The sequence below is a fragment of the Tursiops truncatus genome, chromosome 13, assembly GCF_011762595.2.
Source record: "Tursiops truncatus isolate mTurTru1 chromosome 13, mTurTru1.mat.Y, whole genome shotgun sequence".
In the NCBI taxonomy this organism is placed as follows: Eukaryota; Metazoa; Chordata; class Mammalia; order Artiodactyla; family Delphinidae; genus Tursiops; species Tursiops truncatus.
This window is the reverse complement of record NC_047046.1, coordinates 18725871-18738168: the sequence shown is the minus strand read 5'-3', so window position 1 is coordinate 18738168 and position 12298 is coordinate 18725871. Positions and strand designations below refer to the sequence as shown.

The 12298-nt window shown below is 50.2% G+C and overlaps 1 protein-coding gene across 4 annotated transcripts in view; it reads right to left on the bottom strand.

Annotated features, from left to right (window-relative positions):
* SGSM1 (small G protein signaling modulator 1) overlaps positions 1-12298 on the bottom strand; it is an 82339-nt gene that overhangs the window by 59585 nt on the left and 10456 nt on the right. For 2 of the 4 annotated variants that reach the window (XM_004323326.4, XM_073790249.1), the window contains one exon: positions 716-791. In XM_004323326.4, the coding sequence (XP_004323374.2) occupies positions 716-791 (76 nt within the window). Of the gene's footprint in view, positions 1-188; positions 368-489; positions 574-715; positions 792-12298 lie in introns of those variants that run through there. The other 2 variants (XM_073790247.1, XM_073790250.1) reach the window with 2 other exon arrangements.

Here is a 12298-nt window from a genome sequence, read left to right as displayed (position 1 = left end):
AGGGCCAAGACCGTGAGGGGGGCATTACAGCTTGTCCTTTGTTATGAGACTCCAATCACGAAATAAAAAGGTGTTCAGGGAGAAAGAAACACTCCCACGTATACGTACACACTGCTTAGGCACTGAATCTGACTTCAGGGACACGGTAAGACACCTGTCTCTAGCCATTGTGAAAGTACAGTAAGCACCTGGCAGCGAGGTTATTCCTGGAACCCTGTGGGCCTCGCAGGTTCAAGGAGAGAAGTCTCAGTCACGCTCTGAGCCTGCCTCCTTTGCTGAGCCAGCTGGAAGAGATCCCTCGGGATGTGTCTATGGCTCTTGATTCCTTTCTTTTTTTTTTAAGTCCTCATTCATCCTCTCTCTTTACCTGGGTGAGGAAAGGATGTAGAGCCCATCCCTTAGATGCAAGACCCTTGGTCGCTTGGGGTAGGGTCAGTGCGAACGGAACCCACGGGAGGGAAGGCATCCTTCTATGTCAACAATGATTACCTTTTCCCGGGGTGCAGATGTCATTCTTAATTTCTTCTCTACTTCCAAATCTTTTCTCTACTTCCAAATTCCCTAATGGAGTCCCTTTAGAATCCAAAAATAACTTCGCAGTTAAAAAGCAAAAGAATGACATGAGAACTTTGCTCAAAGAAAGACGCCACATCCCCAAGGCAGCCCACAGAGGGAAAAAAAAGCCGCTTTTCAAGGCCACGGGCCACTAACTCACCACAGAAAGAGATGATGTGGCTGCTGTCTTCATGGACAAACTTGCGCGTGACGGCTTCCTCCATAATCTGCTTCACCTGGAAGGCAGAGGCACCAGAGGGGGAGACCCAAACCCACTCGGGGTGCAGACACCTCAAAGGGCTACATCACTCCCAACAGTGTTCTCAGGCTGCTTGGGATGTTTTGGTAACTGCTTTCCTTCCACATCCTCCCTGCTGTGTTTTCTGTAGGGCTAGGGCCTGTGGCCTCTGATAGCTGCACACTTCACACTGAACTAAATTATTTTTTCAGGCTCTCTGCACAGTGGGCTTCTCTTGAGGTGTCACGAAAAATGTCCTCTCCTTCCTGACTGTCCACATCATCTAAGGCATCCCACCTCTAACTCCTTCCATCCCCTGTTATGGTTTCTTCAGAGTACTTCCTGTCCTATTTGTTTACTGTCTGTCTCCATCTTCTACAATATAATTTCCCCAAGGGCAGGGCCTTGTCTGCCTTTTTTCACGGCTGTATCCATGGAGGCTAGAACAGTGCCTGGTCCACAGTAGGTCTCCATAAATATTTTCTAAGTGAGTGGATGAATGAATGAATGAATGAAACGGGTATATTAAAAAAAACAGGAAGGTGTAGTATGAAGAATCAGCCCTGGAATCCTGTAGACCACAGTTCAAATCCTTGCTCAGGTACCTACCAGCTGGATTTGTGATCTTATTTTGGGAAACAGAGGCTTAGCAACGTGTAGAAATTCACCCAGAAACGTAGAGCTGGCCCAGAGTGGAGACAGAATCCAAGCTGGGTCTGACCCCCCAGGCTGTGTGTTTTTCATACTACATTCACTCATTCAACAAATATTTATTGAACACCTGTGATGTGCCAGACACAGGGGACACAGCGCTGAAAGGGCAGCCATGCCTCTGCTTATGGAGGTGGCCCTTTGGTGGCCTGAATGCCCTTCTGCTCTGCTGGATTCTGGGCCCCACTGTGTCTGGAGTCACTGTAGCACTTTAGCAAAGTGTTTCTCCCCTCTAAGGCCTCAGTTTGCCCACCTGGAGGTTGAGGAGGTCAGAAGAGATGACCTCAAAACCTGGTCCCCGCTCTACATCTCTGGGGCTGTGACGTGGGGATCCGGAATCCACCCCCATCGATGAGCCCCTACTCCCTTCTGGCTGCCCTGCAGCCCACCTACACTCGGCCTGGCCAGCCCATCCACGTGCCTGTCTGAGAGCAGTCTCAGGCTCTCAGTGTCCCTCTCTCCTTTCCTTCTGATTGCCTTCTGGAGGGGAAGACAGAACCCAAAGCATCCTTGGCCATGTTCTCCGGAAAAACACATGGCAGTGACCACCTGAGAGCTGACACAGCACCTCCCCCGACACAACCAAGTCAGCACCCGCACCGTGAACAGCTCCCGGCCACCAAGCCCAGCAAGCTCTAAGCCTGGTTTTGCCAGCAGCATTTCAAAGTCTGAAAACTATCTAACTGAGCCTGTGGAACTGGTCCCAATTACAAATGGGGAAACTGAGGTTCAGGAAGATGAACTAGCCCACCCAAGGCCATACGGCTAGGAAGCAGCAGAGCTGGAATTCCAACTTATAAAAATGTTTCTCATTTTGGCTCCAGCTGCCATATCCTGGCCCGTCTAGCTGCTAGCTGTATTTCCTCAGGCAGCCCATGTCGCCTCTCTGAACCTTAGTTTTCTCACTGGGTAAAGGGCTTGTAGGAACAGCACCTACAAGGGGCAATGGGAGGACTGCACAAGGTAATGCACCCCATGTGCTGAGTACAGAGCCTGGTGTGTAGTGTACCTGCGATAAACGTTAGCTGCATGTAGGTCATTGCCCTACCGAGAACCTCACACCTGGCCTCCTTTACCGTTATTCTGGTCCTGCCTGAAACATCACCTGTTAAGATTAAATTTCCTTGCTTGGGGGCCCACAGTGGCTGCTTTTTGTAACATCCATCAGATTTGTGATGATTTTGTCAGCATCTGTCCCCCCTGCCAAGCTGTGGACCCCATGAGGGCAAGCACTCCGTGTCTCTCTGCTTAACAACTGTGGTTCCAGCACACAGTAGGTGCTCAATAAAGTTCTGTTTGAGGAATGAATGGCTTGAAAGATCATGATTGACTTCTGCTTTGGTAGAATATTCTAGTTGAAAAACATGCTTTCTTATCACTATAATCATGGGTAAATGGAGTAGCCATATAATGACAAACAAAGGCACAGAGAGGCGGAGTAACCTGCCCAGAGTCACACAGCCGGTGACGAATGGATTCAGGGCTTGGACCCAGGTTTATCCGACTCCAGGGGTTGAGCCTCTTCTACAACATGCCGTTAAGCCCACATGGTCTCAGAGCATTTGTCCCCCTCTCTGCCCTCCTCAGCCTCAGGTACCTGCCTCCGTCTTTTCTCTGCTCCCAGCACCTAGACTTGGACATCCTTTGGGAATAGAGGCTGAGGGAGTGAGTTCAGGCCAAATAGTGGTGACAGTAGACTGTCAGGGAGGCATGGGGGTGGGTGTCCAGGCAGCTGGATCGGGAGGACTTTCAAAAGCACAGTGAGTAATCAACAGCCAAGAATTGGGAGCCAAGCAGACGTGGGTTCAAATCCTGGCTCAGCCACTTACTAGCTGTAGGAGCTTAGGCAAACTCCCTTACCTATAGCTCCAATTTCTACAGAATCGTTTCACTGACTCTTTTGGCTCCACCATTGAAACAGACTTAGAGTCCAACCATTTTTCCTCCCCTCCACCAGCACTGCCCAGGTGCCAGTGATGCTGGTCCAAGTCATATCTCTCCTAGATTGACACTGTAACCTCTCACTGGTCTCCCTGCATCTACATCCTAGAGGCTGTCTTAACAGCCTTAACAGTGTCCAGAAGGATCTTGTTAAAAGGTAAGTCAACAGAACAACCAGACAGAAGGCCAATAAGGAAACAGGGGACTTGGACGACATTATAGACCAACTGGACCTAACAGACACATGGACTGTCCAACCAACAAGAGCAGAATACACACTTTTCTCAAGTGTACATGGAATAGTCTTCAGATTAGTGTGTTAGGACACAAAACAAGTCTTAATAAATTTTAAAAGACTGAAATCAAAGAAAGTATCTCTTCCGATCACAATGGAATGAAGCTAGAAATCAACAGCAGAAGGAAAACTGGGAAATCCAGAAATAACTGAAAATTTAAACACACGCTTAAACAATGAGTCAAAGAAGAAATCACAAGAAAAATCAACAAACGTCTTGAGACAAAAGAAAATGAAAACACAACATGCAAACATTTATGGGATGAAAGGGAAGCAGTGATAAGAGGGAAATTTACAGTTGGAAATACTTATGTTAAAGAATAAAGATGCCAAATCAGCAATCTAACTTTACACCTTAACGAACTATAAAAGAATAAACTAAACCCAAAGCTAGCAGAGGGGAATCAAGATTAGAAATAAACAAAATAGAGAACAGAAAAAATTAACAAAAGCAAGAGTTGGTTCAAACAATCAGCAAAATTGACAAACCTTTAAGCTGGACTGACTAAGAAAAAAGGAGAGGGCTTCCCCTCTGAGAACCAGCCCTCGGATACTGAGTTCAAGGTGGAGAGAGCTGCAGGGATGGAGTAAGACAGTCCTGCCCTGAAGGGGCCCTTAGTTCAAAGAGCCACAAGCTAAGAGAGGTGGGAGGTAAGTGCGATGGGGACCAGCAGAGCTCCTCGGGTGGGGCCCAGAAGCACCAGCACTGGCACCAGCTGGGGACTGGTCAGAGAGAGGTACAGATGCTCAGCCTCACCCTGGACCTACTGAATCAGAAACTCTGAGGTGGTGATCAAGCCCTCCAGGTGATCTCAAGCACGCTCAGACTGTACTCAAGGATCTAAGGGGATGGAAAAGGAGAGGCGGGGAGAGTGGGGAAGGGTGGGGGAGGATATAAAATATAAAATAAGGAGCTGCCCCCAAATCCTTAAGAAAGAGGTGTAGCAGTCACAGCTGTCTCTGGGGACCCTCCCCACACAGGCTGCCCCTTCTGGGAACCTCTCCCTCCCACCCAGATCAGACTGGGGGCAGTAGCGGGTCCTGGTTCCCCAACGTTAATATCACGGGGTGCTGCATCCTTCCCTTGCCTTAGTCAACAGCCCTTTATTAAATTCACCTTGGGAAGCACTTGCTTCCTATCGGCACCCTGACTGCACACACACATTGTCTCAACTCCAGAATCTGCAGAGCGGAGAAGGCCATCTGCTTGCAGCTGTGGATCCTGAAATTCAAAGGGTCACACAGCTGGGAAGCCGGCTGCAGGGAGGAGCCCGTGGCTGCCTGGCTCTGGGCCTCTTGTCCTGGGGATGGATCTGGGGGTGGGTGGTGGAGGGGAGAATGCAGCACCCAGGGTGTTCTCAGCCTGAACAAGGGGTTCCGGCGAGTGAGGGCCCCTCCCCACCTCCGTTGGCTCCCAGCTGTGGGCTAGAATATCTTCCCAGAAGTTCATAACAGGCTGACAGCCGGAGGCCAGGAGAGGAAATTAAAAGGCAATGCTGTGGGAGCCTCCCCCAGAAGGTCACTGAGAGTCTTGCAGAAGAGGGCATGGTCTCACCGCAAGAAGAAAGAGGCTGCTGCCCACTCCTGCGAGGGGGGGACCCATCCCCGGGGACAGGTCAGCACTGGGGGTGGGGGAAGAGGGTCTGGCAGCTGCAGAAGACTTCTGAAATTAGCTCAACCACCTTCCCCCTCTCACACCCCCAGACATGGTCTTGAACTTGGTCCACGTTGGAGGCAGACAGACTGAGGGACCGTGGGGTGGTTTGGAGACAGTGGCAGTGGCAGGGTGCCATCCTGGCTCCTTGCGGCCTGTGTGATTTTCTAAGCTTTGGACCAGGAATCCCGCCCCATTTGGGCGGCACAGAGGCAGTGACTATGGTTGGCGCCACTCTAGAGCCACACAGACCTGCATTCTCATCCCAGCCCGGCCACTCACGTCCACTGTGAGCTCGGTCGAGTCGTGCCCCTGCTGGCACCTCAGTTTCCTCATCTGTAACGTGGAACCTATCACCCCTTGGGGCTGTGCTGAGAATTAAATGTGATGTGACTGGTGAAAGGGCAGGCCGGGCTGGCACACAGCAGAAGCTTTATGACGCTAAAGCTTACCCTCACTTTTTTGGGCACTCGCTGTGTTCCGGGGACTATCTGTAAGCACAACCTTAATGAGGTCATTTCCCAAGTTATTCCCATTTTATAGATGGGGAAACTGACACACAAACATTAGCTAACTTGACCCAGGTCATGCAGAGGCAGCAGGATTCAGACCCAGGGCCTTTGTTCTAACAAATACTTTGTCACTGCAGAAGCAGAGGCCACTGTGAACCAAATGCTTCTGTTATTCTCCTTTTGTTTTGTCATTCTGCTTTTGTTATTAGAACAAAAGAGAATGTATACTAAGAGCATCTACGAAGTGCCAGGTGATCTGTATAGAATGTCTGATTTAATCCTCATGAGAGCATTATTATCCCCATTTTAGAGATGGATAAAGTGAGGCACAGAGAGTCTATACAACTTGCCTGTAGGTCACACAGCCAGGACTTGAAGCCAGGTCTGACGGCCTGACCTGAAGCCCTGCCTCCAGCCCTGCCCAATGCTGGGTCAGGCCCTCTGAAACCCCAAGGTGCTGAGAAACCTGTGAGGAGGGATTCTCCAGTGTCCCCCAACTTGGGGATGGAAAGAAGCACTGAACTGGGAGTCAGAAGACCTGGGTCACCTGGATGTGACTCTGCCAACTACATCCCACTGTGGGGACCCTTCAGAGGCAGGGGGACCTCAAAGGTCACAGTGGTCAGGAAACTGTGATCCCTCTCCAGCTCCATTCTAAGGAGTCCTCCAACAACTGCTTGTATTTCTTCAACGATGGGGAGCTCACTCTTTTTGGAACCAGCTTCTCAGCTCTAAGGACAGGATGTGAGGAGGCAGTTGAGAGAGGCTAAGAGCCCAAGAGGTGGAGTCACTGACCTGGGGTCCAATCCTTGGCCACTCACTGCCCACATGATGCTAGACAAGCTTCCCCATCTGTAAAGTGGGGTGGATGGTCTTAGCACCCCTACCTCACAGGGGTAATGTGAGGCTTGAATGAGACCGTGGAGACTGTACTTGGCACATAGTAGGGATGCTACAAACAGCAATGACTCTTGACATGATAGTGACGGTCAGGTTCACTGAGTGGCCCACGGTGGATATCCATGAGGGTTAGTTAGTTAGGTGAATGGCCAATTGCTAAGGGGCCCTTTCAGCTCTATTCACCAACCCCAACTTCCTCTGGCTGTGGCCCAGCCGTGCCTCCACATCAGGCCTCAGAGCACCTACCCCACCCCACCGCTGGCCCCACCCGGCAACCATTCAGAAATATGCCCTGCCCTCCCCCATCCCTCCCTCCCTCTACCTGCAAATATTTAAACAGCATAAAAGGAGGATTAGTCTCAGGAGGGAGACAGGGAAATCCGGGCCAATCTGCAAAGCCGGAAGGGGGGCTCCTGGTGGCTCCCCGGGCTGCCCTGTGTCTCTCCTCCTCACACCTGCCACCTGCGCACACCCAGGTACCCTCATGTTGCCCACCTGGAACCCTGCCAGCTTCCAAATCGACTTGCTCCTCCTCCCTGACTCTCCACACTGTTTTGTGTTCACTCCTCTAAGCCCCGATGGGAATCACATGGCCCAGTATGCAGGGCTGTCACAAGGATTACGGAAAATACAGGCAGGGGACCTCAAACGAGACCCAGCACACAGCTGGCACCATATAAAGGGAGGCATTTTAGTGACGTGAGTAAGAACATGGGCTTGGGAGCCACCAGGCCCAGGTCAAACTCCAGCTCTGCTGTTCGCTGGGGGACCTCGGGCCTCGGTTTCCTCATCTGTGAAATGGGGATGATGTTTGCACCACCTCACAGGGGTGCTATGTGAGGATTCCACAGACAAAACAGGCACAGTGCTCAGAACCGCCCTGTCTAAAACGGAGTCTCTTGCATGGCACCCGAGAACTTATCACAGTCTGATCGTCACTACACGTCTGTGGATTTATTCGTTCAGTGTCCGTCTCTCCCAAGTAAACCTTGAGCCCCTCGGACAAGCAGTTCAATATATATTTGGTGATCACTTTGATTATACCAATAACACGAATACCAGTAGCCGATGCTTATGGAGCTGGGTTCCAGGCAGTGTCCTAAGCCCCTCGGATGCCTGATCTCGTTTGCTATGTGTGTAAGGCTGGGGTCAGCAAACTTCTTCTGTAGTAAGTCAGACAGCAAATACTTCAGGCTTTAGGATAGCGGTGCCATATAAAATACAGGATGCCCAGTAAAATCTAAATTTCAGATAAACAAGAAATACATATATATATTTGGTATAAGTATGTTCCAAATAGCCAATGGTAAATACTTTTGCTAAAACATTACTGTTTCCCTGAAAGTCAAATGTAATTGGGCTTTCTGAATTTTCATTTGCTAAATCTGGCAAACCTCTTTTTTAGACCACGTACAGTCTACATCACAGAGTCTCTTTTGTTTTCACAACCCTTTGTAATGTAAAAAGCACTCCTGGCTCAAGGGCAGCACACAAACAGGCTGCATTTGGGCCACGGGGACCCCTGGTTTAAAGCACCCAGCACAGTGCCTGTGGCACATAGGAGGCCTAAATAAACATCACCAGAGCTGCCACCTGCTCGGCGGAGGCCTTAGAGCATCCGCACACCAGCTGGGGTCTCAGGTGGTAGGTGCCTGGTGGTGCAGGTGGGTGAGTAATGCTTAGGTAGCAACAGCTTCTGAGATGGAGGCCCCTAGGCAGCCTGACTCTTACATCTACAAGAAACTCACGGTGGAGAGGACCGTTAGATTAGGATGCCTGGAGGGCCTTCGAAGTGGTTTTAAAAATAACTCTCAGGGACTTCCCTGGTGGCGCAGTGGTTGAGAATCCGCCTGCCAATGTTCGAGTCCTGGTCTGGGAAGATCCCACAGGCCGCGGAGCAACTAAGCCAGTGCACCACAGCTACTGAGGCTGTGCTCTAGAGCCCGTGAGCCACAACTACTGAGCCAGCGCACCACAACTACTGAAGCCCACGCGCCTAGAGCCCGTGCTCCGCAACAAGAGAAGCCACCACAATGAGAAGCACGTGCACCACAACAAAGAGTAGCCCCTGCTCGCCGCAACTAGAGAAAGCCCGCGTGCAGCAACGAAGACCCAACACAGCCAAAAATAAATAAAAAACAAAACAAAACTCTCAGCATGTGGGGAAAGTGGGGAGAAAAGGGGGGTGGCTCAAAGGCCCCCTCGACAATGACTGGGGTGAGGGGGGTGAGAGGTGGATAGGCTGGGCCACTCTGCAGGCACCCCGGATGCTGAGAACAAGAAGCCGATACCTTAAGAGGCCAGTATTTCCAGCTCTGCCTCAGAACGCAGGTCCCCAAAGGCAACGCAATGGGCTCACCTCCACGCCTTTGCCTAGGTGGTGCCTTCTGCCAGATGCCCCTCCCTGCATGCTCCAGCTGGCTAACTGCCCAGGGGTCCCCTCCTCCTGGGAGCCTTCCTGGACTTTCCATACCCCAAGCGGGGATAAGCACGCCTCTTCCACGTTCCGCTAACACCTGCCTTCCCATAACGTATCACAGGAACCAAAACTGTCAAAACTGACTGCTCAGTCAGTCAACATTCACAGAGCGCCTCCTATGTGTGCAGCATTAGGTGGCAAGCAGATAGAGTCCCTGTCCTCATGGAGGTCACAGTCAAGCAAGGTGGAAAGACATTAACTAAATCACACCAACGGGTAGATAATGACGAAGTGAGACCAGTTCTCTGCAGTGAAAGAACTTGGTTCTATGAGAACAGATAACAAGGAAACTGGGTGGGTGGGGAGGTCAGGGAGGGCTTCCTGCAGGAGGTGACGCTCAAGATCTGAAGTACAAGTAGAAATGAACTTTCTGGGCTTCGGATTCACCAACTCTAAAGCATAGGGAAAAAAAATTCCTCCTGCTACTTCCCCCACAGAGGTGCCCTGGAGCTCAAAGGAAGGAACAGATGTACGGACAGTGTGGCAGGGAAAAGCACTACATGGAAATAGCTGGCGGCTCTGTATTTTTTAATTTGATATGGGCGAGGCACGCAGGAGGTGAGAGTTGGGAGGGGCTGGAACAGGGCTGGGGCTGATGGGTGGGGCGGGGAGGGGAGGGAAAGGAATATTTTGGGAAGCTCCAAAGCACAGACACAGATGTGGGGGCTGGATGGGACCGCCTGGCAAGCTATAACTATTCCCATGGTGTGGCTCCACCTGCCTTTCCTGCCAAATCCTGTCCCTTCCCAGTCACACGTGTATTCCTTCTGTGTGACCCATGTGACTCCCACCACCTGACATTCGCTTCTGCAGTACCCTCCACCTGACATGCCCACCCACCCTTACATCCACCTCCAGCTCTGGAAAAACCACCCAGTGCTCCAGAACCAGATAATGTGACCTTCTTACTCCCTCCTGAGACCCCCTCGAGTTGATGTGATGCCCCCTCCCTTTCCCAACTCCTAGAGTAACACCCACTGCACAGCCATGAGCACTGGACTCTGGAATCAAACTTCCAGAATTCATATCCCAGCTCATGCACGCATGATCTCGGGCAACTCATGTCCCTTCTCTGAGCCTCAGCATTCTCATCCATAAAATGGTGTTATTCATATTAGTGTTATATTAGTAATTGTATTAGATATTAGCATTGTCTCAAAGGCATAAGATAATACATTTTGTAGCAATATATCTTGGATCTGTCTCTGAAGGCAAAAGAAATAAAAGCAAAAATAAACAAATGAGACCTAATTAAACTTAAAAGCTTTTGCACAGCAAGAGAAACCACTGACGAAACAAAAAGACAACCTACGGAATGGGAGAAAATATATGCAAATGATATGACCGATAAGGGGTTGATATCCAAAATATATATAAACACCTCAGACAACTCAATATAAAGCATTAAACACAATAGCAGCTACATAGTAGGTGCTTTATGCATTTGTTTTATGTAAGAACAACCGGCATTTATTTATAAAGTGCTCACTGTGTGCCTGGCACTGTGTTTAGGGGGTTTATCTCATCCAATCCTTGTGGTAATTTGGAGAAATGGATACAATTAGCCTCCTCATTTTACAAACGAGCAAACTGAGTCTCAGTGAGATTAAATGACTTTCCAAGAGCACAAGGTTTTCAAATGGCAGGGCAGGGATTCAAACCCATGACTACCTGCTCTGCACCGACCCTGGCACACAGTAGGTTCATTCATTCATTCAACAGACACCTACGGATGCTTCCCACAAGCTGGGTAGGAGCTTTACATATGTGAGCCCAAAGATTCACAATAATATAGGTGTCATTGCTACTATTCTCATTTTTCCAACGAAGCAGCAGACCTGGGAGGGACAAAGGTCATCTGGCCTGTGAAGAGGCTGGGATCTGAATCAAGGTCTCCTGCTCCAGAGTCCCAAGTCACAGTGGGGACGCTAGCAGCCAGGTGGCCAATGCACCAGCTCCCTCAGCCCAGTGAAGCCCAATGTCACAGTCACAGCCAGGGTCCAGCAGCGCCTGCCAGCTCCACCTCTGCCCCAGCCATCATCTTTCATGACCCATCTCTCCCAGCTCGCCAGGCACCTCCTAGCTCCCTCTCTCTGCCACACGTCGGTTCCCGAAGGAAAATCATAGTCATGAAAAGAATGTCCAAGCTGAAATGCTTATTACTAAATGAAAGAAGCCACTCTGAAAAGGCAACGTACTGTATGATTCCAACTGTACGACATTCTGGAAAAAGCAAAACTATGGAGACAGTAAAAAGATGGGTGGTTGCCAGGGGTTGGGGGGAGAGAAGGATGAATAGGGTAGAGCACAGAGGATTTTAGGGCAGTGAAACTGTTCTGTGTGATGCTCTAATGGTGGATACACGTCCCTATGCATTCCAGACCCATAGCATGCACATCACCAAGACTGAATCCTAGCGTAGCTATGAACCTGGGGTGATAATGTGTCAATGCAGATTCCTCCATTGTAACAAATGTCCCATGCTGGTGGGGGGTCCATAGTGGGGAAGGCTGTGCATGTGTGGGGTGGGGAGTGTAAGGGAAATCTCTGTACTTTTCATTTAATTTTTACTGTGAACCTAAACTACTCTAAAAAAATAAAGTCTGTTTCTTAAAAAGATGTCTTTACCTTACTCTGCCACTCATGGAGGATGTCGGCGGGGGTCTCAGCTTTTGGGCAAACAGGCTGAGTCTCCTTCCAAAGAGACTCCTCCTCGCCTTCAGCCTGTGTGGTCTGCAGGGCGCTCTGGGGCCTCGCAGAGCAGGGGTCTGAAGGTGTCTGGCACTAGGACCTCAGCAACCACGGGGAATGGATCGAAGCTTCCTTTTCGGGATTCTCTCTCCTCTGCAGTTCCAGGACTGATCTGCCCCACCCTCACGCCCACATCCTTCCACCCTGCCCACCACATCCACGCAGGTAAGGAAGGCAAAGACACAGGGGTGTCCTTCTGCAGTCCCATCCGTGTGATGGGAATGAGCGGATAAATAAATAAATGATGAAGTGGTGGCATGTG